The 19,963-nt window shown below is 37.7% G+C and overlaps 1 protein-coding gene across 3 annotated transcripts in view; it reads right to left on the reverse strand.

The window, feature by feature from the left end:
- TBCD (tubulin folding cofactor D) overlaps positions 1 to 19,963 on the reverse strand; it is a 139,468-nt gene that overhangs the window by 115,001 nt on the left and 4,504 nt on the right. For 2 of the 3 annotated variants that reach the window (XM_075441205.1, XM_075441206.1), the window contains exons 2-11: positions 19,899 to 19,949; positions 19,606 to 19,703; positions 18,772 to 18,873; positions 16,969 to 17,115; positions 16,078 to 16,133; positions 11,917 to 12,049; positions 3,665 to 3,710; positions 2,258 to 2,390; positions 951 to 1,093; positions 85 to 145 (exon numbers count right to left, since the gene is read on the reverse strand). In XM_075441205.1, the coding sequence (XP_075297320.1) occupies positions 85 to 145; positions 951 to 1,093; positions 2,258 to 2,390; positions 3,665 to 3,710; positions 11,917 to 12,049; positions 16,078 to 16,133; positions 16,969 to 17,115; positions 18,772 to 18,873; positions 19,606 to 19,703; positions 19,899 to 19,949 (970 nt within the window). The remainder of the gene's footprint in view (positions 1 to 84; positions 146 to 950; positions 1,094 to 2,257; positions 2,391 to 3,664; positions 3,711 to 11,916; positions 12,050 to 16,077; positions 16,134 to 16,968; positions 17,116 to 18,771; positions 18,874 to 19,605; positions 19,704 to 19,898; positions 19,950 to 19,963) is intronic. The other variant, XM_075441207.1, reaches the window with a different exon arrangement.

Below are 19,963 nucleotides of genomic sequence, written 5' to 3' on the forward strand. Positions count from 1 at the left end.
ACTATCAATCATGGATTCCAGACGACTGTATTTCTATGTTGTTTACTTTAGTTTACTAACATAGAGTAACCATAAGAAACCTACCCTTTTGCTGCAGACCACCTGACAATAGTGTCTTTGTCTTTCAGGCCAACCAACAATTGCTCTGCAGATAATTTTAAACAAAACAGATTATTCTCATTTAACAACAGAAAGATTCCTTAAAATGTTCAAAATTCATTTTCCTCTTAACATAACTGCCTCTTAGTTTAAATAAAAATACTTGTATCTAGATTTCTTTTATTTGTCACACAAGTACAGCTTGAAATAAAAGAAACAAGAAGTGTCAAAATCGTTTTCTAAAAGAGAAAACTTGGTTTGACATTTTAAGTACTGTGGAAGATTCAAAATGGAGGTTATGGTGCTTTTTTCAGTGGTTCATTACATTACTCAGTTATAAAAGTCATCTGATGCAACTTTTGCCTATTTACTTACAGCATATCCACCAGCACGCTAGCAGAGGACCTGCTGTATGACTGGATACTACCAAAAAAAATGCTGTACCTTTGATACTACCACAGCTTAAAAATTTCAACCATAATTCTTTAGCTTTCATGTAACACAATTTTTTGTTTTGTTTTTCATTATGAATTTGAATTCATCCTTCCACCTGTGAAAGGTTCAAGATCTCTTCGTCATATTACTGGATAAAATTGGTAAGATGCATTTCAGTAACTCCACACCCCAACTCCACAAGTGCTACAGGATTGAGTTTCTCTTGAGATGCTGAAATCCATTTGACAAAAATCTAGCATATTTTAATCTGTTGCGTAGACTGAATTTTTATAGTCTTTCCAATTGCTCACAGTAGCACAGATACCTACATGACTTTCTTAACTCTAAGCAGGTTGTTTTTCAATATATGTTTAATTTGCAGGCATGACAATCATCTCTGTCCAGTTTTAACACACCTACAACATTTTCAATCTCTCCTGGAATGTCATATTCCTCTTCATCGTCATCTTCAGCAGCAGCAACTGCCATAATTTGATTCTGCACAACTGAACCCTGCGCTTGCAGATTGGCAGCCAGAGAGCGACAGCCACGCTGGTATCTGTGCAAGAAAGACACAGTTGATTTATTTTTCTGATCTAAGTTCCAACTCAAGTAGGCACATACTGTCAAAGCCTGCTTGCCAACTTACTACACCTCCCAGCGTGCAGCTCTCCAGTTATTTAGCAGTTGCTTTAAAGGAAAAGTACCCATTCTTTTTCCTCCTGACCCAGTCATCTCTTTTCCAAGGTGAGAAGAGCTAGACTATTTAAATGGTTCCTTTTCATTATCTCTCCCTTTCCTGTTTCAGTATAACCTACTTTCCACTGCTGACAATAAAGAGAGGCAAAATTCCCATGCCCTAAAAACCTCTCCAAAACCTAAAAAAAAAAAAATAAAAAATTAATAAAGTCAACTTCTTAAAAATTGTTTCTTAAATGTTAAACCTAACTTAGCACTTTCTGACCAAGCTATACTCAGATATTTAGCCCGTGGTGTAGATACATCCTTACAAAAGATATACTTTACATGCTAAACTGATTTTTGCCATTGGGCAAGGTAGACTCTCCACCTAAAAAGAATTTTCTATGCCTAAGGACGTTCTCAAAACTTAGTAAAATACATACAACAAAAATAGTCACCAAGGGAGCCTGCAATTTTAAAATATCAGCGCGAGAAATCTAAAAAAGAGTTTGCCCTCTGGCAATAAGTAAAACCAGACACCAAAACCTGACTAATATACGAAATGAAAGCGGGATTGTAAACCACTTTTCCCCTGTGAACTTTCTTTCGAATCAGGGTAGAACTATGTAATGGAAAAAGCTATGTTCACTCTTAGAAAATTGTACTAAATCAACTCCAGTTACAAAGGTCACTGTCTTCCCATCTTTATCAAGCTATGCATTATATAGGAACAGGCTTCTGCTTGTGTAACATGCAACATGAAAAGTCAAAAGATTTGGCTTGTCATAGCACTAGCTTACTACACCAAAACTGAAAAAAAATCCGGGAAACTAAATACAGTGGAAGAAATCTACTTTTCCAAAACAGTGCAAATGAAGAATGTGTTCATTCCCATATAACACGGGGATTTCTTTCTTCCCCTTTTGGGGGAGGTTAGGAGGGCAAAAGGCCAGTAGTCAAACGTATGGACTTAAGTATTTTTAAGGTTTTTGAGTGCTTTTGGATTCATGTTTTTGTTAAACTGCTTCAGCTTTAAACTCACCTCCAATTTGCTACCTTCGGTTTCACAAATGTCAGCCCAAGTCGTTGAACAAGTTTCATCCCTAGCTTGCGAAGAACCATCTGATTACTTTCTGACAGCTTGCAGTTATCAAGACATTCAAGCACAGTAGTAGCTGTAAAAGAAAATAAACACGCTAGAAAAACTGTTCTTAAAAAAAATCTCAGTAAGAAAATTTTGTAAAGTTTTGAAAGTTCTTTAGAAGATTTAGATTTTTTTTTTTTTTACTGAAATGTAAATGCCTTATTACCTACTTTGTAGTTGCTTTGACATTGGTCAAACAATGGTAATATCCTTCACCTACCAAACAGGAAGGATTGCTTTAAGGACTACTTTTCTGACTATGAAAATTATAACGAATCTAGATTCTGAGAGTATTTATGTCTCTACTTCCCACTGGAAGTAACATGTTCAAGTCTCTTTTGGGGTCTAAGAATTTTTAGCAGTCTAACAGAACCAGGAGTCAGACAATCTAACTCATTTACTCTGCAGCCAGTTTCTGCATACTAAGAAGGCGTTCCCTTTCCTCATTTATTATTTTCAGGCAATTTAACTCCTCTTGCACAGGAATTTTTATGACCATGAATGTCCATAAATGTTTAGACATGAGAAATATTGTGTATATGTAAACAATCAGCAGCAAAACCTTTCATTTGGGCACATCAAAGGTAACAAAGTTATTTGTCCAGCTCAGTAAAAAAAAACATAGACGAAAGGAGAATCTTGGATTAATGAGAATAAAATTCCAGGATTCAAAATTTTCACAAGGAACACACTCCTATTACAAATAAAATAGTCCTTTTGCATTTTCAGCCTGAAACAGTTAATTATTGTTTTGAAGGCTGGTCATTAGTTCATACAGACTAACAACTTGGCCTCTGAAGCACCTATCATTCTTGCTATAAGTACTGCAAATGCGGAATCATACCGCAAAATACTTCGCAACCTACACGATTCCAGCTGGGTCCTGTACACAGCAGATTCTTTAAACCTTGATTTTCTGAAATCCTGTACTTACATTAATACTTGAAGATTTTCTGCAAAATTTTCAGCAGTAATAAGTATAAAACCAGTTTATGTTCTAAGTAATTTCTTAAAATATTTTCTGCATCTTACAGTTCATACGTTCTGTGTTCAGCTCCTGTACTATACCAATGGCCAATGGGATCACCTATCAAATTCTTTGATGAACTGTTCCAACATAACATTCCCAGTGGTGTCTCCTCCTCCCTTACCATCATATCTTCTTTTTTTCCCCTCATTTTGCATGCTTTATAACTTCCCTGTTGATTTCACTCTTTACAGCACCACTTGTTATCAGTTTAATCTTTCTTTCCCTTTTTTATTGGAATGGTTTTAAAAAAAGAAATCAGGGTATTACAAACCTACCATATGGTAAACAATCTTCTCTTTTGCCATGCTTAAATAACTGTGCCTACAATTAAAAGAGAGAAAACAGACATAAGCATATAGAGATTCTAAAGCACAATATATCAAGCATGTAGTTCTAAAATACTTTTTAATGTTCTTGCAATAATCTGTAGCATTTACTGATTTGAACAGCATAAAAGGAAGAGAGTCTCAGGGTGCAGTTTTACTTCTTGTAAATCACCACACGTCAAGGATACTGCAGCCCAGCCCTCCCCTCCCATCCACACAACCATGCAGACAGCTGACTCAGGGAGATGAGTTGGCCAAAAAACACTCAAGAGAATGAAAAAAAAAAAAGAAGCAAAAAAAAAAAGATAAAAAAAAGCCACTAGTTTTCAGCCAGCTCAGCTTTCTGAACCATCCAGCTCAGTGCTTGGTCACACGAGCGCAAATGCAGGTGCAGCCACAGCACCTATTATCTCAAACAGCTCGTGTTGCTTTGAACCTCTAAAAAGTGAGGCAGAGTTTGCAGAACATGAATCAAGGCAAAAGAACTAGGGGAACCTTCTATCCTGTTTGGAACTTTCTGATGCTGAACATGAGGCTTGCTTATGCTTTAGACGACCCAGCACACAGAACACACCAGCGCTTCAGTCACTGCTAAGAAGCAGGACAGGCAGACACGGGTGAGCAAGCTCAACCACACACTGACAGACAGGACGCAGTACAGGCTAAAATGCTGAGGATTTCACCCTGTTTCTCCAACAGCATCCAAGAACTCCTTGTTACACTAAACAAAACCAGCTACAGAAATCTCTGGCTGCAAGCCTGCTACAAGCATACCTCCAACAGGCAAACATCAATTCCTGCGCCGAGGGATTTAAAGAAGCAAAGAGCTTCCAAAATAATTTCACATACAATTAAATATCCCAGTAAGATTCAGCCCTAGCACTACAGAGAGATGAATGGACTTTTAACACCTGACAAAAACATGTTAACACATTTAAAGTTTCCTCAGTTCACTTAGTATGCATCAAAACGACTGTGTTCAGTCACTTATTTTTCCTTGCTTTGTCATTCACCAGAAGAAAAATCTGCCTCAATAAATATGCCTAGGAGTTAAATAAGAACAGACTTACCTTAAAAATATGTACTTTCTCACACATACCAAACACACACATGCCTCCCATACTGCAGGTGTGGTTAAGAGCAACAAAGGCAATAAAAACACCTTTAGGCTATGTACCCATTCTATTTTGTTTTGTTACTAAATTGCATTTTAGGATCCTAAATTAGCACTTCTGATCAACTCTACTACAAGCTATATAGTGGAAATTCATAATATATACTTAATTGTTTAAGATTTTTAATATCTTCATGAATAACTAGGCAATTGTAAGGCATCCTTTAAAAACTGCATTTACAAAGCAGAAATGCTTCAGAACTACTTCAGGGCCAGAACACCACCTAACAGAAATAAGCACCAGCACAAATGGTATAAATATGGTATAGCTTTTACAAACATACAGTATCAGTATCGGGGGCAAAAAAAATATTTCCCACTAACATAGGACAACACTCTGCTTGTATTAAAAAGCCTAAAGGAAAGACAACAGAAAATCTGCAAATCTTTGGTACAATTAACAAATCTAGAGCTTCTCTAAAATTTTTCTACCTCTTTGCTGAAACACGAAAAAACTCATTTCTTCATCACTGTTCCTGGGTTCTGCATTAAAAACCTATCAGGTGGTTTCTTCACAAGGTTAGCAAGTCTGCAGCAGCTGCTAGGAGATACCGCAGCATTGCTGCAGCACCTTATCTTCACAATTAGACCTCCTTTCTCTTTCTTGCCAGTTAAGAGCAAATAATGTTTCTAAGGCACATAAGTGCTGCCTTCAAATTATCAGGATTATATTCAGGCATACTCCAACAAAACCCAATACGATTCCTTAAGCAGTGATAATGCAGACACAGCTGTTTAATGCAGCCCTGGGAACGCTCCTGGACACACGTGTGCGGCTGTCTGCCCCCACGCTCCCAGCACACCGTCTGGGAGCTCCTGCAAAGATAGAACAGAATCCTGACAGCACCTACACATTTTCAGCCTTATGTCGTTCCTGAAGTCAGGCACCTTTCTACAAGTTCCTCCGCGAATCTTCACATCCTTAAGGCCAACTTTGAATACAGTTCTGACTCCTCAGGAAAAACATAACTAGAAGGTATCACCTCTAAGCAAGATGTGGGAAGACATTAAACCAACACACAAGCAGGATAGGAGAAAACTCTTCAGATACTGTGTAAGAAATGTCTTTAATACTTTTCTGAAAAAAAAAAAAAAGAAAACAGCCTCACACACCTATGAATCAATTCTGAAGAGGGAATTTGACAGATTCCATTTCACAACCGTTTCTATTACTTTCTGAACAAAAAACTGAAACATACATTGTTTCCCTACAACAGTTTCACTACATACTTAAATAACAAACTATTTTAACATTCAACACACAACATCTATTCTCAAGCAAAATACTGGAAGGATTTATAATATACTTTCAGAAGTTAAAATGATCATCGCAACTGCTGTAAATCAACTGAGATATGGATTAAGGCATTTTATTTTATCAATACAAGTTTTTCGGGGAAGAAAAAATTAACCAAAACACACCATAGCTACTCTGTTTAAATTAATAACTAAACTTTAAAAAATCTGGCCTTAATATTTACACGGTTTTTGTTAAATAAAATATGTCACCTACTGATTTTGGAAAAAATACAGCTGAAAATGCCAAATGTCTGAAAGGACAGAAAGTTCTGTTTGCACCCACTAACGTACACTGCAGATCAGATACCAGCTTCCACCAGACTACTGGTGTTGCAGCAAGTGGCACATCAAGTATTTCTCTTTATCAGAGAAAAGTTTAACAGCAGCCCTATTAAAAACAATTTTTACAAAAGTAAATAGTTAATAGCCAAACTATTGAGAACTACTCTTCAGATATTCAACACAGTAGGAAATCAAATATCTGGGATTTTTTTCTGATTGTAGAAATGTCAAGAAAAGAAGTTTTCATTACTTCTTTATGAGTCAAAGCATGCAAAAGCAGTCACAAGCCCAAACTTCTCAAACTTTTGAGTTTAGAATCATAGCATGGTTTCAGTTGGAAGGGACACTATAGATCATCTAGTAGATGTATTTTTCAGAGGAAATGAAAGAGCGCTTTAACCAATGTTGGCCTTTGGGGAAAAAGAAAGAAAGAAAGAAAGAAAAAAAAAAGGGTATGTATTTTCTTCCAGCATGTGCTACAGTCACGCATGTAGGGCAACGTTACTGTCTCAGAAAAATCCCATAAACGTAGAGCTTATGGGGGGTTACACTAAAAAGAAAAGTACACAATGCATGAACAGACAACATAAAAAAAAGCCATATAGAAAAAAGGCCGAATAAGCATTACAGTATTCAGCTTAAACTTCCTGCCTTGAAGAAAGAAAAACACCCAAGGCACACCATTTCAAAAAATCTGATACAAACAAAATAATTAATAAGCTTGGTTTGCCACCTGCATAGACTTCTTAGTGTCAGCAGCTAACAATACTGAAAGTCAGGAGCCTGTCTATTGGAGTATCCAGGCAATCAAAGTTACGCCATGGTCTCCTCACTTTAATGAGGACATAGAGCATACACCAACTTACCCAACCTGTTGAACTGTTGAAAAGTATGTGACTCCCTCTCTTATAAATAATTAAGCCACCTACAAATTAGAGAAAATCAGTGGTGTGCAAGCAATGACGACTGTCAGGTCTGGTTTTGCTTTAGAAATAGCATGGTGCAAGGAAAACAAAACCTAGTTTCTTAATAATCACAGAAGAAACACACCACACCTTCCAATTGTCTGCATAACCCACTTTAGGCCCGACCTTCCTGAGATCTATCAAACAGGATCATCTCCGGGACATGTTCCCCAAGCTATACAAATCACCATTAAGGGTGGCCTGGCTGCTCGGTCGCAAGCGTATCTTCCCGCCGAGCAGGAGACACCAGCCTGAACCTACCCTCCGGTTGTAACCAACCCAGTCGAGGCCTGGCAGGATGATTTCAGCCTCGCCGGGCAGAGGAGCGAATGGGATCTCTCACTACTCTGGAGCACCCCCTAGCAGTCACACAACGGCCAGGTCCAGGGAACGCTACCAGCCATCCCTGCCTCCAGGCCAGGTGCAGGGAGCTAAACAAGGGCAGGGAGGACATGCTGTCAGAATAATAAGTACGCTCAGGAGTAGAGAATATTTACTGCATGATATGTGCAGCTCATGGTAAAACAGATTAGCTAAAGCCCTCATTCTTACTACAGCTTCAACGCAAACAGTACTCCTCCCGTAGGTCACGTATTTGTCAGGATATTGATAATGTCATCATCAATACGGTAATTAAGCTGACAAACTTCCAGACAGAGCCCAGTTAAATGGGTGGCAAAAGGAGTCCATTTTTCATAAGCTCTGAGTTACGAGTTGAAAGCCTGAAAAGTTTCGACTAACCGAAGGACAGCTAACAGAATAGCTCTTTCCCAAATTAACAAGACTGCCCAAAAACACAGATCTGAAATACTTGGAAGGAAAGCAAAAAACCAAAAAATTAGCAGCTTGAGACAGCACTATATTCTAACAGGAAAAAGAAACAGTCTTATGATAACAGAACTTCTGAGCCTCAAACTAACCACATTATTTCTGGTGAGAAGGAAAAACCTCAGAAGTATCAGACAAGGGCCACACGAGCATACTCTGTGCCACTCAAAAAGGGGAGATACAGCAGTCCCAGAAAGGGGTCAGCGCCCTCGGTATCTGCGGACACAAGATTTTTGTTGTTCTCCTCATGTCAACACTGCTTTTTGTACACTTTTATCACCAAACCACTAAGCAATGACACCTTTTCAAAAAAGTAACGCCAACAGACAATCCTAGCATCGCTAATTCTTTGAGAATGCCAAAAATACAGAGACTTGGGAAACATTCTATTTGGAAATCTTCTATTTTTGTGCCTCTGGGTCTGAAAGAATAGAGTTAGAGAGTTCTTTCTTCCCTGGAGCAAAATTTACATAAGCATGTAGCTATTGCTAAATAACTTTTGCATTAGAGACAGCTCAGGGAAATGCCCTGTTCTTAAGACTCTCGAGTTTCATCAGAACACTCTGTAGGGCGTTCTGTTTTTTTAATTATTACTCACACTTGTATACTGAATCACTTATAAAACAAATAAGGTTTAATAAGTTTCAATGCCCAAGGCTACCTCAACATGATGACATCTCTGTCACGCAAGAACTGGGAGTGCTACACCCTGCAGCAATAACTAAAAAGCTGTTTGATATAATGGCAGGTTTAAAAGCAAACCTCCAGACCAAGAGAATTTAAAATGCAGATTCTTGAAACAGGTTAGAAGTTTCCTTCAAGTAAACAAATGTTATCAAAAAGTGTAGCCATTTCTTATTAACCCAACATTTATAATCCCTCAAATATACAAAGTATCCAAGCACAAAAGTGAATTTGATTCAACACTGCAATGCTAGTTTCAGCAAAAGAGGGCAGTTTTAAAAAGTGAAGCTAAATACTGCGAGCAGATTCCTACTAGCGCACACCTGTTGTGAAATGATATATTGCTGGCGACAGGTGTAAAGAAAAAAAAGAAAAAAAAGCACCCGTGGAATTAAAATGTGCAATGCAGGCTGCGTGTTTCAACAAGAGCCCTGAAACAGTAGTACTTGTTCTGCACACAATGCTGAGTTAGATTAAACAGTAGCATACCTAATCACCCAGACTTCAGGCCACGAAGAGGCAGATCAAAGTGCAGCCACGGCGAACTACTCACTGCGTACCTAACTTGCAGTTTCAGTTCATTGAAATGCAAGAGTTTCATGTCTTTTTAACACAGTTTGGCCATGCCAATCTCACTGCAAGCTATTTCCTAAATGCAGACCATAAGCAGCAGAGTATTACAACCCGGCTGACATCCACCCTGTCAGGGGCAGCCCTAAACTGACCTGATGAAGAGAAAGACTTTTTATCCCCACCCTGGTGGGCTGCATTCCCGAAACCTGTTACATTCCCCAAACCTGCCTGGCTGTACTGACCAGAAACTGAAAAATAGTCTTTTTTTTCTCCTGCTTGTCCAGAGAGAAAAGCCCAGGCAACTACAGTTCGACTCAAAGTAACAACTGCTGGAAGAATCCAAGGGCAAAGAATTTTGAAGCTTGTGACACAAGTTTTAGTTGTCCCTCATGAGGCTGTGTACTGCTTTCCACACTCAGCAATTACTTCTTCTGTTTCTGTACAGACTCTCAGAATCTTGTACGTTTGAGAGAAAAGGTTTACTTATTTTCAACACTGCTTTTATTTTCAGCTGATATTTTTAGTTTAACAACATGCTATCATTACAAGTATGTTACAAAATTCTTAATATTAAATTGCTGAAATAAATATTTCCTACTCCACTTAAGCATGTCCGCATACACACACACCTGCATACATATCCTTCTGAAAACGTTTATTCCCTAATGATATAATTCATGCTTACATTGTAGTAACTGAAACTAAAAATTGAAGACTGAATGCAAGAAAAGGCTCTAAAAAAATCAGTCTGCTCATACCTACCAACTGGAACAGGAGCTATAAACTGTAGGACACAAATTAAGCTGGCCTGGTAAATACTTTCTCCTACCCCACAGAAGAGGAAAAAAAATCACATAAATGCAAGAAGGCAGGATGCTGCTTCCAGGTATATTGTATCACATTCTAGTTTCGATTCTACTTGTTAAGTATTCACCTGTTTCGCTTAGTATGCACTAATGAACAGGTGGATAGAGCCAAAGCCAAACTCAAAGGAATTATGACAAAACACTAATGTATTATACATCCTGCAGGTCTCATCATGCACCCAGAATGGCAAACAGTCAGGCTCCCTTTCCAGATCTGACAATAAAATGATGAAACATCATTCTGTCTTTTGAAACCTGCTGCAATGCATACAAATAATGCTTCCTCCTGCTTAAGCAGCAAGTCCTAAGTTATTCTAAATATAGATCATTTCTTGTATCTTCTGATTTGGAAGAGCTGCTAGAGAACAAAAAAAAAAGGAAAAAAAAAAAAAACAAACACATCACACACTTGTTCCAGAACTCTGCTTTGATGTTTAGTAACATCCTGCATACAAGTCCTCATAGCAATTATGTAAAAAGAGCTGCAAATTTATGCAAATTATAGAAACTCGTACAAACACCAGCAAATCCTTAAACCTGTGCAAAGTCTGTACAAGAGCATGTCATCTGACTTTGCTCGCGCTACCTCGGCTCTGGTCAACAACAAAACCAAGAAGGAACAGCTCCACCCGCACAAACTCCCCCAGTTCCACCCAAATATATTCGGACATCAAAACTGGAACAGATATCAGAACATTCAAGTATTTCAAAATGCATACCAACACTTTTAAGGGTCTAAAACTACAAGAATGCTTTTATAAAAAGATATTCTTAGAATGTGCCAGAGGACTGCTATCATATAGTAGTGGTTCAGGTATTACAGATAATTTACCGTTCACATATAAATTTTAAAACCCAAACTAAGAATTCAGCTCTGAGTCATAAACTGTTGTTACTTCACAAGCTAAGAAGCATTAAATAAAAAACTTGTTCAGATTAGCAAGCAAAACCACAGAATATAGTGCATTTTTCCAGACTACTCAAGGACACTGTCTAATAAGTTTAGTCTGTCTTATCAAAACTATTGAGAACAATATTTTAGTTGAAGGAGAATGGATGTGACTTTCAAGACTCACTTGCATTTCGGTTACCAGTTCTGACAAGTCCAGGAAGGACTACTACCACTCAGCCCAGCCTCTTCATTTGGTACAGTTCCAATTATTTCATTTATTTCAAAGGTTTTGTTTAAAGCAAAAAAAACTCTAAAACATAACCAAACCCAAACTGAATTATGAAATAACTACTAATATACAAATAGATATTAAAAAGTATTTTCAAGAGTTATCTATCAGTCTCTGTACTGGTAACTTCACTTTCATTTGGTGATGACAAGAATACTGAAGGAAAATATATATACATGGAAAGTTGTAACTTCAAAACTGTTGTGGAGGAAATTCTAGCTGCAGATTATCATATTCTTTTTTCATAAACAGAAACCTCTCTGTCCATTTGCTAGTAAAGTTATACCATTGCAGTATCATATGATCATAAATGCAGTCATCTATATTTTAAAGGAAAAACAGTATTTACCAGGGCCTGGAGCATGCCATTCACAACCACAGTCCCCTCCATGGTCTGGAAGGAGGATTTAGATAACATTGAAAGTGTCCAGTCCAGGAAGTCTGCCATCCTTTTTTGCCTGACGTCAGGGCGGACAATAAATCTGTCACAGAAAAAAAACAAAACACTGCAGTTACTACCTTTGTGACTCTCAATGAAAAATCATTTCTCCTGCTGTCCAAACTGGTTGGAGTTCCTAAAAAGAATTCTCCAATGGACATTTTCCTATATCGCTGAGGGTGGGAACACTCCAAACCATGTTAAATCCTTTTGTTTCTGAGCAAGGCTCTGACCCGGAATTTCACTTTCACTTCAAACCCACCTACAAACTTGGATTCTAGAGATTACTCATCTTAACTGTAAAGCAGCAAACTTTCCAGAGGTCCCACATAAAACGTATTTCCATTAGAATTTGTGAAAAGCTGAAACAAATACGAAGATTCTCCACCATTCTCACCAAATCAACAACTGGTCCATAGCACGCTGTTAACAGCCAGGCCCATAAAACATAATCATGAGTGCTATATTTCGGTTTTTGAATATCTGAAAGGGTCAAACACCTGTTATTTAACACACTGGATGGGTCAAGAGACGTGTTTTTACCTACCTTACAGAGTGCGAAAAGGCTCATCATAGTTAAACTACTTCCCTGAACTTACACTCAGCCATCAGCGGTGCCAGCCCAGCTACGGTTACGGCATCCGCTTCAGTTATCTAATTTAGTATTCACAGCTCCTAAAAATTAGGGTCCTCTTCCAGCAGAGATTCAGACTAAATTAAGAAACTTTGCGCTCAATGCAGTCAAAGGAAACAAGGTACATGGGAAAGCCCACAAAGTACAATTCACAGTGCTTAAAGAAGGATGTGTGCAGAACCTGTATCTGGTTACTTTACACAGCTACAAATGAAATGCAGAACTGCACCAAGAGCAACTAACGGGGAATAATACATGCAGAGACCACAGGAAACAGTGAGCAGACATGATCACCTGAATTGTCCTCAAAGGCGGTATCTGTTGTGTTCAGCAACAGAACGATGAGGATTTGGGGGACAGGTTACTTGAGAGGGGGTGGTTCGTTTTATAACAGAGCAGTAAGGACAAAGTCTTCCTTTGCACAACAGCACAGGTAACAGAAGTCACCTCTAAAGTAGATGAACTGGTTCCTAGACCCTTTCTCAGCCCAAAGGAGTTTAAATCTTAATTTTTCAAAGGAGTGTCCTAACCTCCAGACTAGAAGCAAGATAAGGAAAAGCCTCATCTCCTCCTACTGCAACCAGGTCACTGAGCAGACAGAAAAGAGAATTCATGAAACAAATCCCAGCTCCTTTGCCCTATGAAAAACAAATTACTTTGGAAAAGAGAAAGTCTTGGATCCTGATATTTCTAAACTTCACTTGCAATTCATAAACTCCTTGGAGCAGGAACTACAACGCAGACTTCCTCCCAAGGAGTTTCCTACTCAGTGTGTTACAGAGTTAGACTCCTGTATCTCATCTCTCCGTCTAGGACTTCTGTATTCCTGCCTACCTAACAGTCTAATTTCAAGAAGATGAAACAGTGACCTCATCTCAGCATAACTATGCCCACTCATTAAAGAACTGTTTTGGGATGTGAAAGCCAAAAGGCCTTGGATCTGGGTCTTCTAATTCCTGGTGAAGTGTTTTAATCATTAGGCTATTTTGAAAACGGTGTTTTCATAATAAACTAAATAATTATAAGTGCACTAAAGAGTAATTTTGCTCCTATTAGTCTTACACACCTTGATACAGCTGGTACTAGAACCAGCTTAAAATGTATTCTATCACCTTATTTGTTATGAATATGTACTTCTAATAAAAACTAATTCAGCCAATAAAAGGGAGGTGAAGAGAACATAAGACAACTGCTGATAACATGCCTGCATAGTACCCTGCATTAGGATGCAAGGCACTTATCAAATCCCCCTGAAACCCAGGGTTGAGCACTGCATGAACACAAAATTTTGCTGACACTGCAATCAATCACATTACTATATATGGTCAGGCATCGGCCCAGGCTGCCCAGGGCGGTGGTGGAGTCCCCATCCCTGGGGGTGTTCAAAAACATGTGGATGTGGCACTTTGGGACATGGTTTAGCAGGCATGGGGGTGTTGGGTTGAGGGTTGGACTTGATGATCTTAGAGGTCTTTTCCGATCTTAATGATTCTATGATTCTATCATACATGTTTCCACTAGTAATTAGGTTTACAGATACTACGGAGTGCAAATGAAGTGTAAATTCATTTAGTATAATGTGATGAAAGAATATCTTTAAATTACTGTCATCCTTACTTGACAAGGCTTCCAAATAGAAGATATGATAGACTTCAAGAGTGTATCATAGTCGGCTGATTTGGGTATTTTTCTGGGTTTTTAAGAAGTGAAGAACATAAAGGGCACATTCAGGCACATATGAATGCTCAAGAATAATTCACTCTAATAATATCACATTTCCACCTCAAATCCTCTGCTTCCATCAGGCTGTGACACGGCAGATTACCAGCGTAGATACATAAATATCCTAGAAAAGCAACTTCCAGTTATCACTTCCAAAACAACTGCAAAAACTAATTAGGATAAGGAGACAAACCTACATCTTGTCATACTGAAAATAAGTATGTAACAGACAAGATTATTTATTAAAGACTACTCAAATGATTCATGCACTCACTTAAATATTGCTCTGAAATATCTCACAGTAAATCAGAAAAGTACAGTACTAGTCACCAGAGAACTATGATTTTAGTCTCAACTCCCTCATGAATTTTCCGCATGACACTGTCAGTTCGAAAACAAAAATATGTTTGTTTTGTCATCAATTCAGAACTGTGGAACCATACTCACTAAATACAAATTTCTAAAGCATTGAGTGCTGTGAGTGAAGTTCAGAGTAAGTTTAAAGTACATGGACAGTTATTTGCCCGAAAGACAATTAGTATCTGCTCTGCTAACTGTTATAATTAACAACTATGTCAATACAACTAATCCCACAAATTTTGTGCATCTTAATACAGAGAAAAACGTTAACACAGATTTTATCGTTCAGACTAGCTACCCACACCCACTATCATTGTTTCACCTTGCTCATCCTACAGAGCCTCTGCTCCTACAGCGACAAAACCATGTTGGCAGAGCCCTCTAGTGTAGACAGAGCATGTGCTCACGGAAACCTTCTGGGCTTTCGCTTGCTTTAAAAAGAGAGAAAATAAGAAAAGAAAAACCAAACGACAAACTGAGCTCACTAAAGCCCTCTTCCGCCAGAATATATTGGAATATGTACTGTGATACACACTGGAAAAATATATGTGTGTACTAGCACAGTTCATGGTCTTTGTAATTCATTTTCATACGCATCACAGATGAAACCGATCTCCACTAATGCACTAGGAGAGGAAAGAAGAGGTACAGAAATTTGTTATTTCAAATTTATAAACAACCCTAGCATCAGTATTACTGAAGTGATGCCAAAAAAGTCAGAACAACTGCACCTCTGTCACAAATTGTTCAGTGTCTGAACACCAACCGTGTAAAACAATAGGATTTAGGAAGTTCCATTATCCTACACCTGTTTCATTTGGTTAATTATCTGACAACAATAAACCTAAGAAAACAGAAGGATTGTTTTCTGGACGAGAGAATGAAGAAAGTGACAATAGGGATATTAAGAAAATATATTCTAGCATTACTATTTCCTTTTACATAAGTACTACTAAGAAACGTCAAGCCGGTAATACTAGAAACCAATTCTCTATTACCACGCAACACACTGCAAAAATCAGCAGCAACACAAAGTAACTGTGTCTTTCTCAAATCCTGTAGCACAAACCAGTCCCTAGCAGGCAATCTGAACGGTATCCTATTAACTGTGAAGTTCTGTATCACTTGTGATAGATACCTGTTCTTCTCATAAGCAGAAGAAAATATGGCGTTTCCAATAATAAACACACTGTTGGATCCGATTCAAGCAAGTTTAACAATCCGCATACAGCTGGCACGTCCAGTCCTCCCAAAGCTGTCATTAGTAGCACGTCAGAGTAAAAAATGGCAGGAGAAATGAAAAAAATGGGAGCTAGCTTTTTTCATTTCTGCCAAGAAGCACAAAAGAGACTTACTTTGAAACCAGTACAGCAGCTGCATCTCGAGCCTTGTCACTGACAACCAAGTAACACTAAAGGTAAAAGAAAACTAACTGTAAAAGAAGCCAAACATGAAGATCTAATAGCAATTATATAACAACTCTGTACACGAATATACTACTTAATACTTACGATTACAAATACTATTATGATTACATATATTATGTAATTATTATGATTACGAACTGAGCTTAAGATTGTAAAAAATTAAATTTCCCATTTAACAAACCATATCTCAGACAACAAAGTCTCCCTTCTAGTGGCTTTCAAAGCACGTTTACCTATCCTGAAACCTTAACTTGGTCATATTTGTGCTACTACATGCCTACAAAGGATAAGCCACTTCAATGCTGCAAGTGTCCAAAGCATAAGCCGTTCAGGTGTTTGCAGGAAGGGGGTTATTGTTTTTTTTTATCTTAAAAGGATGACAAGTTAGCCACTTTAGCTTACGCCTAGCGAAACTTTATTATCTTTGTTGAAAATTCTTTATGTAGTCATAGTTTCCAACGTTACTCACCCTGATTGAATGCGAATTTTCTATATAAATCACCAAACTTGGCTTTCAGAAAAAGCTAGCTAGTATTTTCAAACGCCAAAAGCGGTTAACGCAATCAAGGGCATGCATTCATATCAGATAGTCATAAAATAAGATCCTTTATTATTTCAGGGAAAACAAGTAACAATCTCATCTTACACTAGAGCAGCAAAGAACATACTAAAGATTCCAAAACTATGGAGAAATTCTTTACAGATTAGATACAGAAAATATGGGCTTAAATAAAAGAAAATAATTTATTACATATTGAAAGATTAAGCGTAACAAAAATATCACAGGTTTGAAAGCATTACAAGATGTTTTATACTCACTTTTGCGATTTTAAGTATGCGATCCATTGTTGGCATACGAGCATGCCCCTCCTCAGAAACAATATTTCCATCAAAACGGGCCAGATCAAATGGAATCAAGCATATCATGGAGAGCCATAATAAAAGCATATAACGAGTTTCCCAAGTCTGGAAAAGAACAGTAAAGTAAAATATGCACTCCCGTTTTCTGGAACATATTGCAACAAAGTGCCAGGAGCACAAACTATCCACTATCTCCAAGGAACTTTCAAAATAAGATGATGAAGAGAAAACTCCAAATCTGAATGCTCTGAAACACCAAAGGAGACAGAACTACAAGAGATTTCAAACCGGAAAACTGTAACAAAATTAATGGACCCCCCCTTTAAATCTGAACTCTAGACAAGTTTATTTTCTTCACAAAGGAAAACTTCAAGTTGCCATTTTCCTGTTTTCTCCTTCCCTTAGCCCATTTGCGCCTCCAGTCACAAATGAGAGAAATATGTTCTTCCTCAATTCTTCTGTATTGTTTTCATTGGGCTTACTGAAACAACTTCAGATGTGTTTTGAGAGACACACAGACAAGAGGGAACATTTACAAGCTTTAAACCTGTAAAACTACATCAACAGCAGCAGCAAAGTGGTCAGAAGCAATAATGTTTATTAGAAAATTATTTTAATTTTGAGCAGCAATACAGTTACTGTCTTCATGATTTTTGTTACTTACAATAGATGATGATCTCTCTTAAAGTTCATCTATAGTGATAAGGCTTCTAGAATTCTTATTTTTCCTTATTCAAAAATACAATAATATGAACTACGGTATCTTGGAGTTGGACTCGATCATCCCTATGGGTCCCTTCCAACTTGAGATAGTCTATGATTTTATTATCTCAATCCATGCTTAAAAATTCTTTGCTTAAATATGTTTTTGAATCAGAATTGTTGCCCAGAACATTCCCAGCCAAATAAAATTTTAAATCAAGACACATAATGAAGTGTCACACTGTTTTTCAAATTGCAAACAGGTAGGAAAAAATCTGAAGTTCTGTGTTATTCTTCCACGCCCAGGAATACACTATTCAAAATGCAAAAATACAAGCGATTCAAGCCTCGTGCCATAATTGTGCAATTTTGTCCGACCTTCACCTCTCTCCTTTCAAAAAAAAGGGAAAAAAAAACCAAAACCCCTCACAGACCTGAAGACAGATATTTGGGGGATGGGGAAGAATAAAACATTTGATTAAATTAAACAAGGAAAAATAACTATCGTCTTCATTTCCCCATCAAAATAGAAGTTCTCATACCAACTTTGGCAAAACCCAAAGGTTTAAAAACCAGCTTGTTTACATTAAGCAATAGGAATAAGTACATAAAACCTAAATACTCCATTTCCTGCGATTTTACTTTTATGACTTCAAGGTAAATTAGCATGACTGTAACAATACGCATAGCAGGAAGAGGATTTTTCAGTTACTCCTTTTAGAGGTTCAATATCTTTCACTGCCTTTCTTATTACTGTTGTTTCAACTAATATGTTCCCTTATATGAGTTAAAGGTTAAAGACTTTACTTGCACCTGTACCGCCATCGCTTCTAAATCCTTAGAACATATCTCATGAAAGAAAAACACAAGACCTCTCCTTCAGTAAGACACTTCTTTTCTGACAAGATGACTTTCACACTAAATACCGATGTTCAGTTAACACCAGACAGTGTATCCCTGTTTTACACACTTTTTTCCCCAGATATTTTTCTTCCATTGTTCATCAGCTCTTTCTGCAGGAGACATGAAAACTAAACTAAAAGTACAGCAAGTTCTTACCTCAGAGTCTTTTGGATTCTGGTCTCCAAGCGTATCCAAAACAGGCTGTAGATCACCTACTTCATGAGGAAACTGTGGGAGGAAATGTTTGTATCCTCTCACCTGTAACAGAAAGTTTCAAAATTTAGTAAGCCGTCTGGCGCCATCAAGTACTGAGGAAAAAGAAAAGACCCTTTGAGGAGCTTCTTGTATATGATCCTCATGTAGTTAAGAACAGTAAGGATATGAATTGAGGTCTTAAATATCTTGCTGTTTTCTTAGTAAGTGTTTACAAACTTATTAGGAATTAATGGAATGACAATTCTTTAACTTTAAAACAAGGGACCTCTGGGTCTAGTCCAACTCTCCTACTAAAGCACGGTCACCTAGAGCAGACTGCCCAGGCCCACGCCCAGTAGGGTATTCAGCATCTCCAGGGACGGAGACTCCACAGCCCCTCCGAGCTATCTATTCCAGTGTTCAACCCCCACTGTCAAAATGTGTTTTCTTATGCTCAGATGGAAATTCCACAATCCATCTAATTCTTCACCATACTTTACTCCTCTTTTTAACATTATGACTCTTGTTTTATCACTCAGTATCTCAATGTCTGCAATTTTTCTGCGCTCAGACCTTAATTTTTACTACTCTTGATCACTGAATAACATAAGCTATCATGAAAATTGTAAAAAACAGAACTCATCTTTCATAGTACAGTTTCAAATACTTCACTGCATTACTTACACATTTTACTATTTTTGATAATGTGAAATTTTTTAAGTTACTCAAAGAACAAAGAAAATACTGGAAATACACACATTTCACTCACAGAATGTTAAATTTGGGGGGTTTTACCTTTGTAATGATGTAAAGAAATTTAAAAGCCAGGTGCACTAGCGGGGGAGGAGATCCACTGTCCCGTACTATATCCAACAACGAATTCATCATCCACTCTAATGCAATGAGAGAAAAAAAAGTGAGACTACATGCAGTTAGCTTACAGTTTCTCATACTTCTAATAATAAAGATGGAGACAGTAGTCATATAAGTAATATCAATCACAGCGATCTTGTAATGCAGATATAGACTTTCTAGTTTCACAGATTTTCAAGCACATACACAAAAAAGTACTTAAAGATGACTCGTACCTAAGTGGCGATCCAACAAGTGAGGTTGCTCCTGGTATTTGTCCATTATACCTGAAAAGGCAAAG

This window comes from Opisthocomus hoazin, chromosome 21 (assembly GCF_030867145.1).
Source record: "Opisthocomus hoazin isolate bOpiHoa1 chromosome 21, bOpiHoa1.hap1, whole genome shotgun sequence".
In the NCBI taxonomy this organism is placed as follows: domain Eukaryota; kingdom Metazoa; phylum Chordata; class Aves; order Opisthocomiformes; family Opisthocomidae; genus Opisthocomus; species Opisthocomus hoazin.